The 23,835-nt window shown below is 51.8% G+C and overlaps 1 protein-coding gene across 2 annotated transcripts in view; it reads right to left on the bottom strand.

Annotated features, from left to right (window-relative positions):
• Map3k4 (mitogen-activated protein kinase kinase kinase 4) overlaps positions 1–23,835 on the bottom strand; it is an 88,743-nt gene that overhangs the window by 18,228 nt on the left and 46,680 nt on the right. For both annotated transcript variants that reach the window (XM_052169371.1, XM_052169372.1), the window contains exons 4-15: positions 17,370–17,612; positions 12,807–12,953; positions 11,975–12,132; positions 9,724–9,840; positions 8,550–8,649; positions 8,379–8,462; positions 6,780–7,046; positions 5,531–5,680; positions 3,076–3,237; positions 2,478–2,611; positions 2,068–2,146; positions 1,323–1,389 (exon numbers count right to left, since the gene is read on the bottom strand). In XM_052169371.1, the coding sequence (XP_052025331.1) occupies positions 1,323–1,389; positions 2,068–2,146; positions 2,478–2,611; positions 3,076–3,237; positions 5,531–5,680; positions 6,780–7,046; positions 8,379–8,462; positions 8,550–8,649; positions 9,724–9,840; positions 11,975–12,132; positions 12,807–12,953; positions 17,370–17,612 (1,708 nt within the window). The remainder of the gene's footprint in view (positions 1–1,322; positions 1,390–2,067; positions 2,147–2,477; positions 2,612–3,075; positions 3,238–5,530; positions 5,681–6,779; positions 7,047–8,378; positions 8,463–8,549; positions 8,650–9,723; positions 9,841–11,974; positions 12,133–12,806; positions 12,954–17,369; positions 17,613–23,835) is intronic.

The raw sequence follows: 23,835 nt of genomic DNA, 5'->3' as shown, positions 1-23,835 counted from the left end.
GCATGAGGTAAATGCTCTGAGAAGTCAGATCAAACTCTGTCGCTGCTAGTGAAGCCAAAGAGACATGACAGTCTGGGGAGAGCAGCGCCCTGTGGAGCGCTCCTCTCCAGGACGGACTTGGGCAGGTTTACCACACAGTTACTGTCCATTTCATGGCGGCCTTGGGAAGAAAGGGCGTGGATAACCTGGAGAAATTTTACGTTCTAAAACAAAAGCAGTGATTAAGGCCCACTTTTATACTAGAGTTTTCTATGCCCGGTGAGCAACTTTAACCAGCATAGCTCATGTCCAGCAAATTTACCATTTCTGAACTATTTCATACAATTCAAAGTTTCTGTCTTGGAGTAGGTGCGACACAGTTGTGACTTTGCTTGACTCACAGACTGTACCAAGAATGACAGCCTCTTTCTGAATAAATATTTCTTTTAAGGCTTCAGCATACACTGCAAAACTGTTTGAAAATAAAATACTGTTTGTCTTGGGAAAAAAAAAAACAATTTTTTTTCTAGACAGGGTTTCTCTGCATAGCACAGGCTGTCCTGGAACTCACTCTGTAGACCAAGGTGGCTTCAAACTTAGAGATTTTCCTGTCTCTGCCTTCCAAGCGCTGGGATTAAAGGCATGCCTCGCCACTGCCCAGCTAAGAACTTTGTTTTTTTTGAAAACTGAATCCAAGTCAATATTTACTCAAGTAAGCAGAGAAGTGGGGGAAAAAAATATCCCCTTCATAAGACAAGGGAGGACTATGGGAACCCCTCCCCCTTCAGGAGACAAGGGAGGACCAGGGGAACCCCTCCCCCTTCAGGAGACAAGGGAGGACCAGGGGAACCCCTCCCCCTTCAGGAGACAAGGGAGGACTGGGGAAACCCCCCCTTCAGGAGACAAGGGAGGAATAGGGGAACCCCTCCCCCTTCAGGAGACAAGGGAGGACCAGGGAAACTCTCCTCCTTCAGGAGACAAGGGAGGACCAGGGGAACTCCTCCCCCTTCAGGAGACAAGGGAGGACTGGGGAAACCCTCCCCCTTCAGGAGACAAGGGAGGACCAGGGAAACCCTCCTGATATGCTTCATATACAAAGGTTTTAACAAGGAGAGCAGGCTGTAGTATTAACATTAGGAAAACAGACGCCAGCTCAAATGTAGGGCTGCACCTTGTGCTGTCATCTGATCTCCCTGTAGGGTGTAGGATAATGACCATGGAAGTCCCTGCACAAACCGCATCCCTGTCATCTTCTGAACAATCTTTAAAAAAAAAAAACAATCTACCTTGTATACAGTTGGCTCATCAAACCCAGTAAGTGTTGGCCTTACTAAGGTACAAACCTGTGACAGGGCTGTGCGGCTTTCCTATGACGTGCCCGATGCACTCATTCATCAGGGCTTGCAAACTCTACAAACCAAAGAGAAATTGGAAGAGGGTAAAAGAAAGTAGAGTTTTCATTATACTCAGCACATTAGACTCCGTCTATTTGAAAGCAACATTTAGCATTAGGTAAATATTTTTAGTTAGTATAAAAGACAAAACATACAAGCATCATAAACTGGATACAAATTTAATATCACTTAATAATGTATTATGGATTCTATCTTCATAAATAAAAGCAACGTAGCAGACTATTCCCATAAAATCATGCATCTATAAGCAAAATGTGTCTCCATGACCAGAAGGCAACGGGAGGGATTTACACCTGTGCGACATCACCAACTGGCCCCACTGCTGTGGACGGTGGCAGCCAATGGCACTGACTGATGGAGGACACTGATGGAGGACCCTTGTTCTCCGTTAGCTCCAGGAGGGCAGCCTGAGCTGGCATTATACAATGCAGGCACTAGCATCTACTTCAGAAGTGTAAGGGCCGAGAGAACACCAGGCAACCAGCTGCACAGAGCTGCAGTCAGGACGCTGCAAACCGCGGCAGGCCTGTGAGAGCTCTGCAGCTTAATAGACCGTCATCCTCACAGCGTGAGTGCTGAGGAACCAGGACGCCATCAACGTTACACTACCCAGGACAGAGAGTGACCAGCTTGGTTCTTCTCTAACTGAAAAAGTATTTAGAGTATGTCATACCAAGAAGTCATCTTCTGGCAAAGCTGAAATAAAGGCAGGTTCAATGGCTTGGAGGAAATCAAATCCCTGGGTGGCCCATCTGTAATATGAGAATATTCAACAATCACACAACAGCTGGGGAAGTACTGCAGGAGTTACGCAACATTAGAAGAAAAGTAATTGGAAATTTACTACACTATTAGTTAAGGAGACAAAAGGTACCAGCATAAGTTGGACAGAAGTTAAATGCCATCCAATTAATTTATTTTAAACTCTATTTTCATGAATAAAGGCAGCTTAGCAGACTGGTCTCCATAAAGCAACGACGCAAGCACCGCCATGGAACATGTAAGTTGTGTTCTATGAAGTGCTTGGTGTTTCTTGCGGGGCAAGGGGAGGTGATGGACAACGTGCCGGCTTCTCGCTGTTACCTGGGCCTGGTGCCTCTGCCGCTCTCGCATTTGGTCAGCACGTAATTCATCCACTTCTGGGCAAAGCTTATATATTTGTCTCCTATCTTCTGTCTGAATTCTCCAGACATCAGACGAACAACTTCTTTATGATACTGTAAGAAGATTTCACGTGTATCAAAATTAAGAGAACCATTCTGGCAATAGCTACACACTACAATAACACTGTGTCTGACTCAAATGTCTTTTTCTAAAATTGAACAGCAAAATCTAATTAGTATATATACTATAAATAACCAGAATATAGTCACAAAATATAGCTCAGGAAATACTTTATTAATTTTTAAATTAGGAATGTACTTCTATGATACTAAACAGGTCTCAAAGTTTTAAGATATAATAGAAAGATAGCTGTGCGTGGGAAATGACATCTGGGCAACTATCTGAATTTTCAAAGAAAACAGACACTTTGGAGTCTCTACAGCAGTATAAGGTGACACTCCCAACTACATGGTGACTATAATTAATACAAGGCTTGTCTTCTAGACTCCATAATGCTTCTCGTAACCCACAGAGTCATTTCGGGGCTGTGGGGCGTTCCCTCACGTGCGGGCCCTACCTCAAACCCAAAGTTGTAGCCCTGGATCATGGCCTCTCGGTAGTACTGCTGCAGCGTGGCCGACTCCGCCTCCTCAGCCTCAGCATCGAACTCCAGGGTGAACATGTGGTCCACGCGGTCGATGGCGGCGCTTATTCTGTTGCACAGCTCGAGCGCATCATTCTGAAGAGTCCCAGACCGCCATCATTAGCCCACGAGGGACAGCAACAGACAGAATCCACCCAGACACTTTATCAACATACGACAGGGAAATCTCACTTCCACCCTTCTCTGTGTGAGGTTGTCTTTAACACCTTACAGACGCCAGGTGGAAACAACCCGCAGGCACTGCCTGCCGCACTTGGTGGCATTCTGTTCTTTGAATAGGTGTGGATGTCACTAGCACTTTTGCGCTTTAACCACTGGAGATCAATGGAGGAGAAGATAAGGTCTACTGCCACCTGGTGGGTGGAGGCCAAGATGCCGCCAAATATCCCACAATACACAAGAGGCATCCCCTTACAACCCCAAACAACAGGAGACACCCCACCACCCCATACAGCAAGAAACACTCCACCACCACCCCATATAACAGGATACACTCCACCACTACCCTACACATCACAATATACCCTGCCACCACTCCAAATAACAGGAGACACCCCACCACGCCACACCACAAAGAATCACTGTCCCCAATGTCAACAGAGTAAAGGCTGAGAAACTCGTGTTAATTTAAGCTCTCAGTGTTTCTAGGACATCAGACTAGTTCCACACTCACCCCTTCCCACCTGTCTCTCATTCCCTCCACACTCACCCCTTCCCACCTGTCTCTTACTCCCTCCACACTCACCCCTTCCCACCTGTCTCTCACTCCCTCCACACTCACCCCTTCCCACCTGTCTCTCACTCCCTCCACACTCACCCCTACCCACCTGTCTCTCACTCCCTCCACACTCACCCCTTCCCACCCGTCTCACTCTCTCCACACTCACCCCTTCTCACCCCTATCTCACACCCTTGTATAATAGGAGTGTATCACTCACATTTCACTGCTAAATATTCTTCAAAAATCTTCCAAACTCCAAAGGCTCAGTAAATAAAATTAGGTATTCCTCAACAAACCGGTCTGTGCTGACTTTATTTTGCCAGCTCTGGATTCTATATTATTCCCTCTTTCTGACCTCTGTATCAAACAGACTGTAATACTTGGTCAGTAGACCAACTCCCACCTTGACCCAAGGGCATCAATGCTTGAGTTGGTCCCCTTCTTCCTGTTCTGAACGCTCCCGAGCCTGAGCTACAGTACCATGATGCAATTCCCAGATGCTACAGGAGATGCTGATCCTAGCAGGAGCCAGGACCCTTCAAACGCAAGTAAAATCCACATCGCACAAGAGCTCGCACTCGCCAGGGGACCCTGGCTTGAACCAAAGGACAACAGTCCCTGGCGCTGGTATCAGGGCAGGCGACAGGTTTATAAGAGATTCATCAGTAAACAAAACAAACTGGATTGGCAGAAGGAAACCACAAGCTCAGTGAATGACTTGTCCTTCCCGGGAGTCTCTAAGAAGCCGCAGCTCTGAAGCTACGAAGGCTTGCCTGACGGCAGAGCGAATAAAAACGGGACCCAAGAGACGGCACCAGACGCAGCGGTTAAACCAGGAAAGCTCGGAAAGATGCAAAGTCGTGGCTGCCGCCGACTGGACTGGTTGGCCCTCATGCCTGCCACGCTGGTTCTTTCTGTTACAGTTAACTTGACTGAGTCACATGCTGAGCGGTAGGACAAATGCTTTTTGACTGTGGATAAAGAACACCTGTAGTGCCAGGCAGTAGTGGCGCACGCACACCTTTAATCCTAGCACTTTGGAGGCAGAGGCAGGCAGATTTCTTTTTTTTTCCCTTGGTTTTTTGGATTTGTTTTTTTCAAGACAGAGTTTCTCTGTGTAGCCCTGGCTGTCCTGGAACTCACTCTGTAGACCAGGCTGGCCTCGAACTCAGAAATCCGCCTGCCTCTGCCTCCCAGAGTGCTGGGATTACAGGCGTGTGCCACCGCCCGACTGGCAGGCGGATTTCTGAGTTCGAGGCCAGCCTGGTCTACAGAGTGAGTTCCAGGACAGCCAGGGCTATACAGAGAAACCCTGTCTCCAAAAAACCAAGGGAAAAAAATGAACACCTGCAGCAAATACTGGAAACTGCTAATTGCTAATGGCTAAAGAGATTTAACAGAAGAGAGAGACCTAGATCCCAACCTCAACTCTGGTAAACAAGCAGCCACGAGACCCACACAGCCACGGACCAGCTCCTTTCCACCCTTTCCAATGTTACAGTTTCAGGAAATACCAAGGGATCGTCTCATTCACACACACACATGAGTGTACACTAGGAAGAAGGGGGGCACTCACACCCTCTCATGACATCACCTCACACACGTGACACTTCTACAGTTTCCATCCAGAGGCAAGGATGGCAGTACCTTGAGCTGCTGTAACCCTCTGGCAATGACGGGCTGACTGGATGTCTGCTCGTGGCGCACGGTCATCAGCCCCTCGATGGACTGCTGGAAGGCTTTTCTCTGAAGTACGAGATGAGCAGACTCCATGACGACCAGCAGAAGATTGTCCACCTGGAAGGAAAACCAAACACAAGGCATAAAACAGGCCAGTGGCGCTTTCCCGCCCCAAACAGCACCACCCTCGAGTCTACCAGGGGGATGAGGTGTGCGCCCTGGCGTCAGTCACTGAGACTGACTCACCGCAGCATTTGGGAGCAGCCTGCCTGCTGCCATGTTCACTTTCAAACAAGTCACAGTCCTAACGGAGGCCTGGAGGAGGGGAGGCGGAAGAGCCCACGCAGGGCGGCACAAGTGTCCGGGAGAGGCGATGGCGCCTAAGCTGTGGCCGGGCCAGGAACCCTGGCAGATCGGCCACTGAGCACGACTGGCTGCCATGCTGGTGATTAGCGACAGAGCCGGGAGGACACGTTTACATCCGCTGCCACACTCCTGACTTAAACAAGCGAGTGGGCACGCCTGACTTAGAGCGCAAGAGAAAGAACAGGTGGGTGGGGAGAAGCCGGCGGTGGCTGGTCCAGCAGAGCTCCAGATGTGGTGAACACCTGCTCTCACTGGGTGGGTGGGGAGGAGGAGCTGGCGGTGGCTGGTCCAGCAGAGCTCCAGATGTGGTGAACACCTGCTCTCACTGGGTGGGTGGGGAGGAAGAGCCGGTGGCGGCTGGTCCAGCAGAGCTCCAGATGTGGTGAACACCTGCTCTCACTGCCCCTAAGCTGGACACACATGTGAGGAGCCTCCTGAGAGCAGTCATCAGTGAACCTCAAAACCTGACCAGGCCCCATGAGGAGTCCCTCCTGGCACAAGTGACACCTAAACCACACCGTTTCTGCTCTTCAGGGGCACTCTAAACTGCACTGTCTGGAACTATTGCCTCATCGATGAAATGACAACTTTAAGATCTAACCGACTGACCACAAACTGTGTACATCAAGTGTGCAGTCATTTCAAACATCCCAGTATAAGCCGACACACTTAACAAACCTGCTGGGACACTCCTAGTACAGTCGCGCTAACTGCATGGAGTGAGCCATCCAGGACTACTTCTAGGGAGCACACACGTCGGAGTAGTGAGGGGAGGCCTGTAAGCTGCCCCAGTGTTTCTGATAAGCACTGCGACCATCCCAGCCGACGGACGGCGGGGAGGCCCACCCACCTGCATGCTTCTCAGGGTGTCCACAGTCTCCACCTGAGGCACGATCTTGACGGCCCGAGCTTCCCACGCGCTCCAGCCGTCCTCTGAGTCATGGTCCCGGCCCCCGTGCTTGGTGAGGAGCAGGAAGGCGTCCACGAAGACATCATCTGGATCCTTCGAGCAGTCCTTTCCTGTGGCAGCGTTGAGTAGCTGCAAAATAATCTTCTTCTCCTCAGCGAGGCTGTCGGGGACAAACACGTGCAAGTTCTCCAACCCAGGAATCTGTACCTGGAAAGGAAACGACCCGTGCTTAAGCTAGGGAACGTGGGATCAGAAGCAGCCAGGGCACAGGTGCTGACGAGGCATGAGCTGGAGGCCAGCCTAGGGGTTCCAGGGCAGGAGCGGATAGGCGAGCAGGTCCAGGGAAGAAGATGAGTGTGAGGGGGGAGGAAGTGGTTCCAGCAACAGGTGGAACTGAACTGTGAGAAGGAAGGGAGAGGGGCTTGGAGGAGCCCGGCAGTGGCACTGAAGGCTCTCCAGGCCCAGGGCACTGCTTCACTGTCCTCACACACGTGTGTGTGTGTGTGTGTGTGTGTGTGTGTGTGTGTGTGTGTATGTGTACACATGCACACCTGGGACAACCTGCTGATGCTACTGTTGGGGTTGTTCGAGGGGGCGGAGTCACTTTAACATGGAATACGAGGCCACAACAGAGGTGTGGGCTCCACACCAACCTCCCTGGTGTCATGCATCCCCAGTGCGCTGAACAGTTTGATATCAGCTTGACATAAGCCAGAGTCACTGAAGAGGAGGGGGCCTCAGTTGAGAAAACACCTCTATAAGATCGGGCTGTAAGCAAGCCTGAGAGGTATTGAATTGATTAGTGGTTGATGGGGGAGAGACCAGCCCATGGTGTGTCTTGGGTTCTATAAGAAAGCAGGCTGAGCAAGCCATGGGGTGCAAGTCAGTAAGCAGCGCCCCTCCGTGGTCTCCACATCAGCTCTTGCCTCCAGGTTCCTGCCCTTCCTGAGTTCCTGACTTGGCTTCCTTCAGTGATGAACAAGGATATGAAGTGTGAAGGAAGTAAACCCTTTCCTCCCCACATTGCTTTAGTCACGGTGTTTTGGTGTTTCGTCACAGTAATGGAAACCCTGAGACATCTGGGTTTGGTGTATGGTGGCCAATGACACGTCATGCAGGTCCCAAAGTGATCAACCTCCAACAACTTAAAGAGGACAGAGATAGGTCCCAGAAGTAACTATGACGGGGACCAGGATGATTGACTGTTGCCAAATATTTACCCTGCGGACTGCAGAGGGCCCGAGTGCATACATTAAAACCAAAAGTCAGCTATATCGTTCAGAGTCATGATTATAGCCGCTGTTTTAAATACACACTGGCATATTTAAAATGCATAACTAAGTTAGTAGCAGTATACAGTGAGCTTGACTCTTTGTCTGCATTTGTAAGAAAGTTAAGTGTGAGGAAGTGTGCTCTGTGAACAGGTAAGGTCAGGGTGCAGCCTCTACAGCCCAGAATGTTAACTCGGAATATTATGAACAAGTGGCCTGTTTGGAATGCAGCAGGGATGGAGGACTCTGAAGACAGCACGGGATTTACCTTAACATACTGCTTTGCTTTCAGAACGTCCAGGAGCTCTCGGGCTGACGCAGACAGCACAAACTCGGCTGCTATCTCTAGGTCCTAGGATTGCAGAACAGAAACTTCTTTAGGATCAGCTTTAAGATAGGACCTGGGAGAAGGGTAGCGGCGCTCAGCTGGCGGACTCACCTTCCTCAGCATCTTGGCGAAGCCCAGGGCCTTGGAGGCTCTCTCCCTCGCTTCATGGAAGAGCTCCTTGAGGGCTCGGCTGATCTCGATGACAGACCTCCTGCAGGGGTGACGTTTAGTTAGTTCACACGGGGGCCCGCGGGGACAATAGCAGTGAGTAACAGACATGCAGTGAATTTCAAAGCATAGCGCAATCAGTGTCCTCGGATTTCACCAGTGGGACAAGAAGTTACTGAGAATGTGGCCAAATACTCAGAGGACTGATCCTCAGACTGTTGTAGTGAGTACCTGAGTCCTTCCAGTGTATGTAGGGGACAACAAATATCCCTCAAGTAACAGGATGTTTAATTTTCTAGATACTACGATGACACATTCTTAGAGTCTGAGAGCTCATAATACCTGAAAGGAAGCTGAAACCATTTGGTGACTATGACTACTCTCTAGTCTCTGGTGCTGAGGCTCATGATGACTTGTGTGACACAGCGCTGCCACCACAGCTGGTCACAAGGGTGGGACACCACGGAGCAGGTCCAGTGGGGCACCAATGCCCTTCCACAGAGAGAACTTCGAGATCCTTCTCTGGCAGGCAAGCCTTAGAGCATCCTAAGAGCTGCCGCCTAGAACGCTGCTACTAGTCTTCAGTTCTCTTGGCGACTTTTCAGTGACAGCTTAAAGCTACAGGGTCCACCCTCGCTCCCCCACCCACATCACACACACACACACACACACACACACACACACACACAGTGACAGAGAGGGAGGAAGAGAGACAGGGAGGGAGTAGTTTCAGTGACTCGGTATCACACACCAGCATGACACGGGACAGCACTGAGCAGATGAGCCACGGCTCCTGTATTTACCCTAACGCTCAGCAGAAGGGAGACGCCACGCATCAACAACAGAAATGTACCAAATGGCATTAAAAGGCAGCATGGGCTGTTCCAGAGATTTAAAAGACAAAAATGTAGCACCCTAAGATTCTCCAGGAAGCACAGCCATGGTGTTGTGGGTACAGCCATAGTCAGCGAATAGCCACTGTTCTTATTGTGTTAAAATCTGTTTGCCTGTAAAAAGTTCTCACATAAAGCCATAACCAGAAGACCTCTGACAATCCCCTCCATCAGTGTCCAGAATCCAGAGGTTAGAGAGGGCAGAGAGCTGGTGGGGCACCAACCTTAGCTCGTCAGCAGCACCGTTGTCGTCAGCGCTGGTCCACAGCTCAGCACAGCTCTCCTGCAGGCCGGATTCCAGGAAGCTCCCCGTGGATTCCAGCAGCATCCCTGCGATGTCACTGGGGACGAATGGCAAAGCAGAAGGAGAATCAGCTGGTACCCCAACAGTTACAGACTGTTTTCTCTTAGCACATGACTGAAGAGAGGACAAGAGCTCTAGGTGACAGCCAGCCCACCTTTGTTCTAATACACGGCCCTGGGTATAAACCATGGTGGTAAGCTGTGTGTAGGAGTCGCTGATTACACAACATTATTGCTTAAATGTTTGAGATGGCATAAAATTCCTCCAACAAGTCAAATGATGCGATGGAGAAGCAGCAGAAACTGAAGCAGAGCTGTTTCCGAGCCTCCTCGCCAGGTTACCTCTCACAGCGGGTGAAGACCGACTCTGCACCTGAACCTTCGCAACGAGCAGACCGCCTACACACTGGTGTCAATCAACACCCAAGCATGCAGAGCGGGTGGCACCCTTCACTATCACCATCCACCTCGACGATGGTCAAGGAAAGGCGGTGATGATCTGGCGGGAGAGCGGGTGAGTTCACACCCGTCATCAGAGGGGAAAGAAACGGGGCAGGGCTGAGAGCAGACAAGAGGACCAAACCTCTGCAGCGGAGCCTCTGAGGACAGAAAGGTTCCCCACCACAGCCCCAAGCAAAGGCTGAGTGTTAGCAGGATTAACCAGAGCGGAGGGAGGGAGGGAGGGAGTGGAGTCGAGGAACAATAAGGAACGTGCTGAAGGTAGGAAACCCTGTCAAGCACAAGGCTTGTCTGGAAAGGGAAACGCAGAGGTGCTCATCGGGCTGTGACACCTGACAGGAGACCCTGAAGCAGAGGTCAGGCTGCGCTCTGGAGGGCCTGGATTTAACGTAAATTAGTTTAATCAACTTTAACGACCATCAAAGCAGGTGGGCTTTAAAATATCTGAATGGGAAGGAGACTTGATCAGAAAAGGGATTTCAGAACATCATATAAGGCGTCGGGATGCATTTATTCTGTTCTACAGAAGCAACAGCGAGCTCACTGGACAAAGCCCTCTACTGGATGGAAAGAAACAAGAATGGGAACTTCTAAATGCGACAGGGAGGCAACCCTTGGACAAAGGTCTGCAGGAAGGGGGGGGGAACAAATCATGAAGATAACTGGGCCACGTGGTCCACGTGGGGCAGCAGGCGCCATGCGCCCAGCCCATGAGCATGGAGCCGCACAGTGGCCTACTGTGTGCAGCCCCGTTGCCCGGAGCTGCCGAGTGCTCAGCGGGGACAGTCTGGCAGTCCTGTTGACGTGAGCAGTGTGCAGCTGGTGCTGAGAGTGCAGGATCCATTCTGGGGTGTGGGGTGTGAAAGCAAGCGGGGAGTGCCCACGACCACGGCCATGGCCACGGGAGAGCTGGGATGTCCCCCGAGCTAGGCCGCAGGCAGCAGCCCAGGGAGGCTGCGGTAGAGCCTGGGAGCTGATCTCAGAACAAGGGCATAAAGGTAAAGTCCAGAGATGGCTTTGGGAATTTGAAGGACACAGGATGCACAGCTGGCCAGCACACACAATTCACAGAAAAAGGGGAAAGTAGTGAAAGGAGGGGAGAGAGGAGGCACACTGCCGCTGCCACCGCCAAAGCCGCAGCAGCAGGGGGCAATGGGTCTATAGCCTCAGCCTGCCTCAGGGTCAGAACTCTGCCAGCATCTACAGCAGGCCTGATCCAACCAGATGCTCATTTCCCCAGAATAAGCACACAGGGACTGCTCAGGCATCCCGAGCCCTGTTCCTGACCCTTCGGAGTATGTAGCAGGTTTATAAAGAGACACATGACACCCCCAAACCACTGTTGATGAAATGAAAAGACTCAGTTCTGGGCACCCCACCAAGTTCAAACACGCCAGCCTACCCCACCCTCACAGGACCCAAGTCTCCTGACTGACACATATCCCAGGCTCAAGCCCCACCTTTGGAGCGGGCCATTTCTTGCTGCCTGTGCCTGCAATGGGGCTCCAGTCCTCTGCCGCCTGGGAGCTAGCAGCACCCTCCCCTCCGATGTGATAATGTCCCCAAACACTGTGGCTGCCCCTTAGATGGCAAACCCACCCCGGGGAGAACCTCTGCTCACACAGACACTGCCTGCCTGACACTCGTATGTGTACCGGGGATCTGAGGATCTAGGACGGCGAGAAGGAAGGTATTCAAACACAAGGTTCCTACCAGAAAAGCTTTCCGGCCTGCGCTTCTCCTCCCCGGATATAATGGGTTATTTCTTTGGTGAAATTCCATTCTTCTTCTAACAGGTTTTTTAAGCTATGGGAAGCCTGAGGTAACTGCTGTAGCATTTGGATCCAGCTTCTCATGTAATCGAAATACACCTAAAGACAAAAATATGAAATGACATGTTTCAGAGATTCCAGCAAATTACAACTGGACCTGTTAACACACAAGGAAGCAGAAGGGTGAGGCAGGGCAGCGACTGTGGAAAGCAGGGAATGGTGGGAAACAAGATGGCCCCACAGCCTGATGATGTCTAAACGAGGACTCTCCAACTGTGTGAGTCTTCAGCAACCACACATTGAAAACCTTTCAGGTTCCTGTGAAGTAACTGAAATCATCACAAAATATAGGAAAGTATAATAATGTGGAAAAAAAAAAGAAAAGCACATTAAAAACTTTCATCATGATCATGGACACGGCTCCTCTGGGACGCCAATGTTTTATTTCGCTTGGTTACTTATTCTAGTCGGAGAGAGCTAGTAGCACACGTCCCTCCGGCCCTTCCTGATTCCCAGATTTGTGGCATGACTTTTTCTAGACTTATTATGAAACAGGGTCAGAATATCCTGGTGATATAATATTGGGACTATCTCCACTACACCTGCTACAAGAGCTTTAGTATCCCTCAATTCCCACTGTAACTTCTCTGTCAGGAGTGTGTCAGTTAGGAGTGTGTGATGGTTAACAGCGTATAGACTGAGAAAGGCCCCCCTCACCATCAGCATCTTCTGCCCCGCCCCTCACCATCAGCATCTTCTGCCCCGCCCCTTACCATCAGCATCTTCTGCAGGTCCTCCTCGAAAGCATCCATGTTGCAGTCGGTCTTCTCCAGGCCGCCCAGGACCTCCTGCAGCATGAACTGGTAATACTGCTTCATCAGGAGCCCGCCCTTCAGGACTTCCTTACATTCTCGCACTAGCTGCAGAAGAGCACACACCATCGACACAGCCGTCACCCGCAAGCCCTGGCCACACAGGCTGCCAGGCCTCACAAATTAGCCCCAGAAGCCCCAGAGGAACCTGGCCTCCGAGGAACCTGAAAAGGTTTCTGACCCCCGAGAACAGTTGAGCCATCTGTAACATGGGGAAACATGACAGAATGACCACTGCTCCACCAGGTACACCCTGCAATCCACTCATCCTGAAATGGATTCTACTGAATACGGCCACTTTCACCAATGATTAGTAGAAGAGGAAAAATATCTCATGAAATAGGAATTTTAACCAAAACCAAGATTTAAATAACAGACCACAGGAAATGGTGGCTTCTGAGTAATGTAATTAGTTGCCTACTGCTTGCAGGGCGTGGCTTCATCTAGTACCAAAAGTTGCAAGCCAAATCAACTCTAACCTTCATCTGATGAAGTTACATAGAACTCAGGAAAAACAGAGGACAGCAAACCTGCAATATTCCAGTGTAGCAGGCTCTGTGCAGAGGAGGGAAGCAGAGAAGAGGTCACCCCCAGAAGCCCCTCCCACGATCAGAGCTCGATATGGTGCTTTCCAACCACAGGCCAGGGACTGGAGGGCAGGCTACACAGTCACACTGGAGGGCAGGCTACACAGTCACACTGGAGGGCAGGCCTATATGGTCACACTGGAGGGCAGACTACACAGTCACACGGGAGGGAAGGCTACACAGTCACACGGGAGGGCAGGCTACACAGTCACACTGGAGGGCAGGCCCACACAGTCACACTGGAGGGCAGGCTACACGGTCACACTGGAGGGCAGGCTACACGGTCACACTGGAGGGCAGGCCTACATGGTCACACTGGAGGGAAGGTCTACACAGTCACACGGGAGGGAAGGTCTACACAGTCACACGGGAGGGAAAGCTACACAGTCACACGGGAGGGTAGGTCTGCACGGTCACACTGGAGGGCAGGCTACACGGTCACACTGGAGGGCAGGCCTACATGGTCACACTGGAGGGAAGGTCTACACAGTCACACGGGAGGGAAGGTCTACACAGTCACACGGGAGGGAAAGCTACACAGTCACACGGGAGGGTAGGTCTGCACGGTCACACTGGAGGGCAGGCTACACGGTCACACTGGAGGGCAGGCTACACTGTCACACTGGAGGGCAGGCTACACTGTCACACTGGAGGGCAGGCTACACTGTCACACTGGAGGGCAGGCTACACTGTCACACTGGAGGGCAGGTCTACACGGTCACACTGGAGGGCAGGTCTACACGGTCACACTGGAGGGCAGGTCTACACGGTCACACTGGAGGGCAGGTCTACACGGTCACACTGGAGGGCAGGTCTACATGGTCACACTGGAGGGCAGGTCTACACGGTCACACTGGAGGGCAGGCTACACGGTCACACTGGAGGGCAGGCTACACGGTCACACTGGAGGGCAGGCCACACGGTCGCACTGGAGGGCAGGTCTACACGGTCACACTGGAGGGTAGGTTACACGGTCACACTGGAGGGTAGGTTACACGGTCACACTGGAGGGCAGGTCTACACGGTCACACTGGAGGGTAGGTTACACGGTCACACTGGAGGGCAGCCTACACGGTCACACTGGAGGGTAGGTTACACGGTCACACTGGAGGGCAGCCTACACGGTCACACTGGAGGGCAGCCTACACGGTTACACTGGAGGGCAGGTCTACACTGTCACACTGGAGGGTAGGTCTACACTGTCACACTGGAGGGCAGGTCTACACGGTCACACTGGAGGGCAGGCTACACGGTCACACTGGAGGGCAGGCTACACTGTCACACTGGAGGGCAGGCTACACTGTCACACTGGAGGGCAGGCTACACGGTCACACTGGAGGGCAGGTCTACACTGTCACACTGGAGGGCAGGCTACACGGTCACACTGGAGGGCAGGCTACACGGTCACACTGGAGGGCAGGCTACACAGTCACACTGGAGGGCAGGTCTACATGGTCACACTGGAGGGCAGGTCTACACGGTCACACTGGAGGGCAGGCTACACGGTCACACTGGAGGGCAGGCTACACGGTCACACTGGAGGGCAGGCTACACAGTAACACTAGAGGGCAGGCTACACGGTAACACTGGAGGGCAGGCTACACAGTAACACTGGAGGGCAGGCTACACGGTCACACTGGAGGGCAGGCTACACGGTCACACTGGAGGGCAGGCTACACGGTCACACTGGAGGGCAGGCTACACAGTCACACTGGAGGGCAGGTCTACATGGTCACACTGGAGGGCAGGTCTACACGGTCACACTGGAGGGCAGGCTACACGGTCACACTGGAGGGCAGGCTACACGGTCACACTGGAGGGCAGGCTACACAGTAACACTAGAGGGCAGGCTACACGGTAACACTGGAGGGCAGGCTACACAGTAACACTGGAGGGCAGGCTACACGGTCACACTGGAGGGCAGGCTACACGGTCACACTGGAGGGCAGGTCTACACAGTGGCATTCAGTCTCAGAGGCTACAGCCACAGTGCATTTCACCAGGGCAGGGGCTAAGAAACAAAGGCTGTGGCTTTCGGGCTCGCTACTCACTACCACAGTCACACCCAAGAACTAATTAATCAGGGATGCACCTACACTCCCCCACACGTGTGTGTGTGTGTGTGTGTGTGTGTGTGTGTGTGTGTGTGTGTGTGCGCGCCCCTGCGGAGCCCGGCGGCCACTTAAAAGTCTTGCTTTGATGGAGTCTTTAGAGGATTACATGTGTGTGATGAACATGCACATTACCAACAACCCCCAATGCACTCTCTTATCTGTATGCACAGGAAGTGTCTGTGCACAGGGAGGACAACTGGATGGAGACACACATGCTCTCTGCGCTCATTCTCGAGTGCTGGGAGAACTGGGGATTAATTCCCGTTATTTTCTATGCTTTTCAATTTGTCTAAAATAAGAAATAAGATTGTTTTTGTAGATAAAAGCCCTTAAATGTTTCTCAAATAATTATTCATGGTATAAAAACTATAGCTACAAGTCCAATCTTCCAAAAGTGTCTGCGCCTACTTTTCTACTATTAAATGCCATGCAGGTGTTTACTACTGACCCTTGAATTTTTGTAACAGAAAACTTCTCTTTTTTTCTCTGAGACATCACAGCAGTCCTAGTACTGTCGGTCACTGTTTGAAGTGCGTTAACATAAACTGCTACTTAGCTGTACAGGAGCCCCATTGGTGACACGGACCCCACCCTGTCTCACAGGGTTGAATCTAACGAGGAATGGAGACAGATTTGACTAGCAAGGCTGAGCTACCCACAGAGAACAAGACAGCGATGCCCGGTGAACCAGAAAGACAGTGACAAACAGGAGCCAGTGAAGGTGGTGAGGCTGATGTGGAAACAGCTCTGGCTGGTACAGTGTCAACAGGAGTGACAAGAGACAACAAGCCTACTCCCAAACGTCCAAATTAGTCACCTTGGTCCACACGTGACCAAACAAGCAAACACATGTCCTACGTGGACCTGCCGTGTGACCTGATTCACCCGTCTTTCTTCAATCGTACTGACCTGTGACTCACAGAGCTATGTGGCCCTTCACCCTCCAGCAGGTGGAGTGAGGCTCCGAACGGCTTTACTAATTGTACTTTATACAGTTCATGCCAACACGTTAACAGCACAGAGCCTGAGAGATGCCCCAGTATTCACTGCTCAGTGAAACCGCTTCCAGCCGCCCCACAGTGAAGACCTCGCCTGACAGAAGGAAAGTGGACACTACTGTTGAGATGGCCCGGCTGCCTAAGCAGCAGGACGTCCAAAACACCTCCTGGCACACGCTAAGACATTCCCCTACTGCGCGCACCTCCGACAGAAGAATGAACTTAAACTGTCATTAAGGATGACTTCTAAAAGCTGGAGATAAAGTCCAGTGACACGTCACCTGCCATCAGAGTGTACGAGTCCCCAGATTTGATCTCTAGTGTCACCAAAAATAAGTAACTCCCCCCGCCCTCCCCAAACAAGGTTTCTCTGTGTAGCCCTGGCTGTCCTGGAACTCACTCTGTAGACCAGGCTGGCCTGAAACTCAGAAATCCGGGGATTAAAGGTGTGGGCCACCACTGCCCAGCAATAAGTAACTTTAAAAAAAAGACACTTTGTTGCCAGTTACCAGGACTCACAGAGAGGACTGACGGTCATGCGATAGCTTGTTTTCATACTTCTCGGGAAGAAGTGAGTGGGAAAGAAGCTGAAACTCGCTCTTATCTTTGGGGACTACAGATGAAGAACGTTCTAGATCCCCGCCCCCCCCCCCCCCAGTAGTAAAAACAAACATTAAGCTGTGTTCTCTTCACTGCCTGCAGTACCTGGGGAGGAAACCCTGCAGTAATGCACGTCTAAGTGTCTAAGCCGTGTGAGACACAAACCTGTTGGATGCTCAGGAGGGACGGCTCCCCGGCAGGCCTCTGCTCCAGCCGCAGCTTCAGACACTCGTGGATGACGTTCAGCAGGACCCGGCAGAGCACCAGGAAGGCGGGCTCAAAGGACGGCAGGTCCATGGCCCTCAGCTCTTCCCAGGACACGGCGCTACACTTCTGCTCTGAGGAAGGCGGCGTCCCCGACAACTGCACATAATCCGAGCCCCACATGGGACCTGGAAAGTCAGAGAACTGCAGCAAAAGTGCAGGACAGGATTAGAGTCGTGAAGGACGGGGTCTCAGGCTGTGCTTATAAGTTTTGCTACAACCTGCTGACATAGCTACACAATTCTTGTTCTGAAATGAAAAGGATGGCCAACAATTCAACAAGTACACAGAGCTCCCAGTCCCGGTGACACACTGCTACACAGTGCTATAGCTACACCTGTGGATGGAGAGATCTAGGAGTTGCTAAAATTACAAGAAAAAAAGATTACAAAACTCCTAAATCGCTTTTATGTGAGAATAATAGAGTTGAGCCAAGCTTGTATCCATTCAGAGTTGCACTTCCTGATGTTGCAGAAGGCAGCTTCCCCCACCCTACCCCACGCCACCCTCGCCCCAGCTGCCCCCAGTCACCTGCCACCACCTCATGCTGCCTGGGAGGCCCACGGTGTCCGTACCCACTCCTCCTTCAGCCGTCCCACTCAGACTGATAAGTTGTTTCCAGAAGGCAGATGTGGGGCTTTCTCCCCTCATCCTCAAGCACCTGACCCTAGCAGCAGCAGCACTAAAAACCCTGACCTCCTCCTACGGGGGCCCATCAAAGCTTGAAAGCCTCAACGTGCTGCCTCTCCAGCTGTAGCTCGGCCTGCATCTCTGCCATCTCTGGTAACCTCTGGTCACCTAGGGGACTCTACATCCTGACACACTCAGAGGACTCTCCTCATGACATCTAAACTGTGGCCTTAGGCAGCACGCAGGGGAGCCTCCGCTGACCCACCCTGGCCTGGCCCCCGCCCTCCTGAGTGTCCCCATCTCCCCACTGCTCCTACAGACTCGTCTGGCCTCCGGCGGCTCCGTGGGCTGACCCTGGCGCTCCTCTAGGAGTTCCCCTAACTCAGTTCCATGCATCCTAGCTCCTGTCATACACACTAGTTTTCAACAGCATCTCCTGACCCTGACATCTCAACCCTCAGAGCTCTGTCTCTGGCTTGTCTAACCCTATGCCGGACACCTCTAGCTGGCACTCAGTGTGGTACTAGTACCTGTGAAGACCATGCCCTCTTACTTAGTCCCGAAGCCCAATATGCACACAGACACTGACCACGCCAACCATGAAGATCCGGTAGGACTTCACACCATGCTGGCACTGACCATCCTGCTCCGATTCTGCACAGGCCAACCCCTGACAAATGGGGGCCTCAGGAGGAGGCCGAATGCCCACCTCTGGCGGTTCTTCTGTGACTGCCTCGGGGGCTTGTTTCTTACAATCTACACCCCTTGCAAATGTGTGCTTGGTTACCCAGTCGCATCCGCCCCTGCATGCTGAGCTCCCTGGTAAGCCACCAGTTTACCACCAGTTAGTTAGGCTTGGCCAATACTCGCGTCAGCGTTGGCATTACAGGGATGCTGAGACAACTTCTGACCAGTAAGCTAAGGGCGAAGACCTCTATTCTCCAGCTCCCCCAACAGCAACAGAAAACTTCTGACACCCCCCCACCCGAACGTCTATTATCAATAAGTCTCTGGTTCCAGTGCTACTTGAGGATGCTGCCACAAACTGAAATGTCTGTGCAGCCAAGCAGGCAGCAGACACCAGGCGGGTGTGGGAAGAGGGGCTGAGGTGAACTGGCTGCTGGTCAGCCTCAGCCTCAGTTTCTGGGTGGGAACGAGGCTTGTGTTCTAAGAGAAACCCCCCAACAGAGAAATTCTACCTGCTTAAAATATTAAGCGCTGCATTAAAAATGAGTATTATACATTCATATGTATAGGTACGTTATCATTAAACACATGAGAGGCAAATGTTAGCTCTGGGAGGCAGCAGAGCACAGCCAAGGGCAGGCGTGGCTCAGCCAGACTTCTGGGTTCACATCCTGGTGCTGGTACAAGCAGTGTGTGCGCCCCCGGCCAAATCACTTGACCCTCCTTCTCCTCGGGCACGGGCCACTGTTCAGTCAGTGGCTGCTGCTGGCTCTGTTCCCAACAGTGCCGCTGCTGTGCTGTCACCAAGGGACCCAGCGCTCCCTGCGACTTCCAACTCCAATCTTACTGTCGGGTCTGATTCAGCTGGCTCACAGCTGTCAAAACCATGTGGCACAGCTTCCCCCACATAAATCTGTTTTAAAACAGAAACCGTCTAGGCAGATGAGCAAGCGTGTGCTTCCGAGGCTGTCGTCAAAGCAGGGTTCTTGTGACCTTCCTTATGGAATCAGACAGGCAATGACTGGAACAGCCGACGTGGCCCGGCAGTAGCATGGTGACGCCTGCCCACCCCGCATCAGGGCAGCGGGGAGATTACCATGCTGTCCTTGGAGCTTTGGGTGGAGCGCAAGCCTGCGCTCTACCCTCGATTTGCTCTCCAGGATAGGCAGAGGTATGCGTCTCTTTAAAGCTCTCTGGGTAATGCTGATGTTCACCAGGGCCTGGAAACCACTGGGCTATTTTTAAGTCTGGTAGCTCAGACTCCCCCAACAACCCACAAGGCTGTGACTCGGAGGTTACCTCCTCCCTCGGCCAGTTTTCTCAGGGGAAAACTGGAGCAGGGACCCTGTCTGGCACCCGGTGAGACTAAGGGACAGCCTAACTCTCTGATGCAGTGTCCACGCTAAACAGCCTCTTTGGGGGTTTCCTGGGTCACAGGAAAAGACTGGCATGGTGTTTAACTATCAAAGACAAACAGTACTTTATTGGCCACTAAACGTAATTGCGTCATTTCTGATGCAAGAACGTAATTAAGACAGTATCCAGGCACTTCCTCAGTATTTGTGATAAGATGGCGAAGGCAGTCAAGTAGTGTCAGTATCTTACATACTACCCTGAAATGCGTGCAGCCTCGCTGAGGAGCACCGGAGAGTGCGCTAACTGGGCTAGGCACGTGCAAAGGGACATAGATGCTTGAACTCTTCTATGTGGTGGCTCCAGGTTTGGCCCTCACAGGTAAAGGACTGTACGCTAAAGAGGCTCTCACCAGGAAAAAAAAAAAAAAAGCTAAAACGGGCAAAGAGATGGTGGCACAGCCGCGCCACAGCCAGGGCACTGCCCCCGTTAAAGGTGATGGACAGCTGATACAGACCTGAGCGCACATGGAAGACACCGCAGGACAGCCTGGAAGCAGTAGCCCAGCAGCTGCCAGGCGCAGTCCCCGGTGGGCAGCCAGGGCTCTGAGCTCACGCGCTGCATCTGCAGCAGGGCAGGCACTGTCGCGTGGGCACTGTGCACTCGGGCCTGGCCTGCTAGCAGGAGATGGTAAGCAGACACGCTCTACATAGTGTGGGGGAATTTAGATCACAGTGAGGCGAGAGATATCCGAGGGCCCTGAGGCCTGCTAGGCTCCACACAAAAGAGAAGGGAACCACAAGACAAATGAGGAAGCAGCAAAGGCCCCGGGGCGGCTCCTGGTGCCCAGGGTGGAAGGCTGGGGCTTCATCCCTGTCTTCCCTCTCACGGTACTGTCCTGGCTTTGGGGGAGCCTCTGCCGGCATTATGAGTCTGCCTCACGGGCTTACATACATGATGACCCGAGAGTCTCTCACAGAACTCTTTCAGACCACAGACTAGCACCTTCCACGTGAACTCTGATGGGTAACCCACCCTCCAACTGCAGAGAGCCAGCCCGCGGGGTCTGGGTGTGTCCTGGGGAGGCCAGTCTGCGGCCCAACGGAGAGACAATCACTGAATTCAAACAGGCTGTTAATGTGAATGCTGCTTATGTTACTAAAATAAACACAGCAGACTATTCCTAGTTTGCAATTTTTTTAAACAATATGAATAATAAAGCTTTAGGAGAAAAGTATTTTGTAAAGCATATTTCCAAAGGTTTACTAAAAGTTATTGACTAACACCACTTAGAAGTAATTTAATCATAAGTAATAAAGATATAAAGTAAAGTATAAGAAAAAACCCAAATATCCCAAGTCAGTGTTGTTTCTGTTCTGCAAAGCCCCTCGATGAGATCACCCAGAAGCCACAGAAGCAGGACACAGCATACCAGCCATGCACTCTGCCCCGTCTGCCGCTTGTGTGCTATTTGAGGGGCTGGGCCCCCCCAAGAACATTTCACTCCCAAGCCTCAAATGCTTCCAAATATAAAGAGATTAAAGATAAAACAGCATTTTAAAAACAAACAAACAAAAGCCTACACTTATTTACACTTGGCTTTGATGGGAAAAAAATAATGTAACAATAAACCTAAAAATAAAGGAGTTTGTATTTGATGCATACGGATTTTACCATATAGATGAGAATCTGCTGAGGCCCCACTAACTCTGTAGGAACACAGGAATGCACTATTACATACATCGCCCAGACAGAAGACTCGGATCAAAAAGAAGGAATCAGCGGTGCGCCCGGTCAGTCACTCTAGAAACAGGGCCTGGCTAGTGGACCTTAACCAGGCTCTGGGCAGCTGCTCACACCGCTGCAGCACACACTCTCAGGCACCTGCTGCTGGCTGCTCAGCAGAGGGCAACCTTCCCTTCCTCTTGCCCCCTCTCCTCAGCCCGCTCTCCTCACATTCTTCTTCTCACACTCCGGGCCTCTCTCCTCACACTCAGGGTCTCTCTCCTCATACTCAGGGTCTCTCTCCTCATCCTGCTCTCCTCACACTCAGGGTCTCTCTCCTCACCCTGCTCTCCTCACACTCAGGGTCTCTCTCCTCACACTCAGGATCTCTCTCCTCACCCTGCTCTCCTCACACTCAGGGTCTCTCTCCTCACCCTGCTCTCCTCACACTCAGGGTCTCTCTCCTCACCCTGCTCTCCTCACACTCAGGGTCTCTCTCCTCACCCTGCTCTCCTCACACTCAGGGTCTCTCTCCTCACACTCAGGGTCTCTCTCCTCACCCTGCTCTCCTCACACTCAGGGTCTCTCTCCTCACCCTGCTCTCCTCACACTCAGGGTCTCTCTCCTCACCCTGCTCTCCTCACACTCAGGGTCTCTCTCCTCACCCTGCTCTCCTCACACTCAGGGTCTCTCTCCTCACCCTGCTCTCCTCACACTCAGGGTCTCTCTCCTCACCCTGCTCTCCTCACACTCAGGGTCTCTCTCCTTACCCTGCTCTCCTCACACTCTGGGCCTCTCTTCTCAGCCTGCTTGTCTCACACTCCCGGCCTCTCTGTGTCTGAGGCTCCTCTCCCCACCCACCACACGGCTGCCCTCCACACCAGCTTGACCCCAGCGGTGGCCTTCTCTTTCCTTCTCCAGGCAGCTGCTGAGCATTACAGCTGGTCAGCCTTGGAGTTTTCCTTGGAAACTCTAATAAAACTGTCCTCGAGCCCTTAAAAACAATTGTGGCTCTTTCCCTGAAACAGTAATATGACTAAGACAAAAGAAACCCAGGATGAGAATGGATACACACACAAGCACATGTACGCACTGCACATCATGTAGCACAGGAAATGTATGTAAGTCTGCGCGATAGACTTATAACACTAGCGGACTCTCCCCTGAAGCCAGGACAGTGTCATGAAGAGGAGGAAGTGGAGAGAGTTCCGGTCTGAAGCGTCAGTGGTGTGGCCAGTGTGTGTGCACATGCACACCCCTCCACTTGCACACACTGTGCTCCTGAACTGAAATGAAGACAAACTCCCCCTTTCACAACAAGTTAACCCTAACTTCCGGCCTCCCTGCCTGCCAGTGTACCTGGTCTCTGCGGCAGGCAGGGCTCCAGCCTCAACTGTAGGAAGCCAACAGAGAAACTCTAATTCTGCTTTTGGAAAGCTGTCTGAGGTAGGTTCTCATGAACAGCCTTTGCCAATCATATCACCTCAAAACTAACATTTTACAGAAACCAACAGCGAAAGGCAACCCTGTCTTCCCACGAGTGTCCTGACGGAATTCCGCCCCTGCAGATAAATTCCTCAAGTACAGACCTCACCATGCCCTGCTCCACATCTACAGTGCTATCTGAGACATCCGCACTATGAAACCATAACGCAGCGATCCGTGGGTGACAGGGAAAGAACCCTCCGTTTGCTGAGTCCCCAACATCCTCTGAAGCTTGTCATCTGACTGAGAATGCAGACTCAAGCCCGAAAAGCCTGGATTCTCCTCAGGCATCTTCTGCCTTATGGAAATACTTTCTACCATTTTTGACTCCATAGCAAGCCGTGTTATACAATTAAACTGAAGCTTGAAAATTTTAAATGGTGTATACATATTCGTTGGCTACTAAAGTTGAAACCGCCAGCTAACCCAGGAAGCTGGCAAGACCAGGAACTTCTGCTGTCAGCCATGCAAACATGAAAACTCAGAA

Source organism: Apodemus sylvaticus, chromosome 23 (assembly GCF_947179515.1).
Source record: "Apodemus sylvaticus chromosome 23, mApoSyl1.1, whole genome shotgun sequence".
Lineage (NCBI taxonomy): Eukaryota > Metazoa > Chordata > Mammalia > Rodentia > Muridae > Apodemus > Apodemus sylvaticus.
Note: the sequence above shows the minus strand (reverse complement) of the source record. Positions and strands in the feature narration are given on the sequence as shown.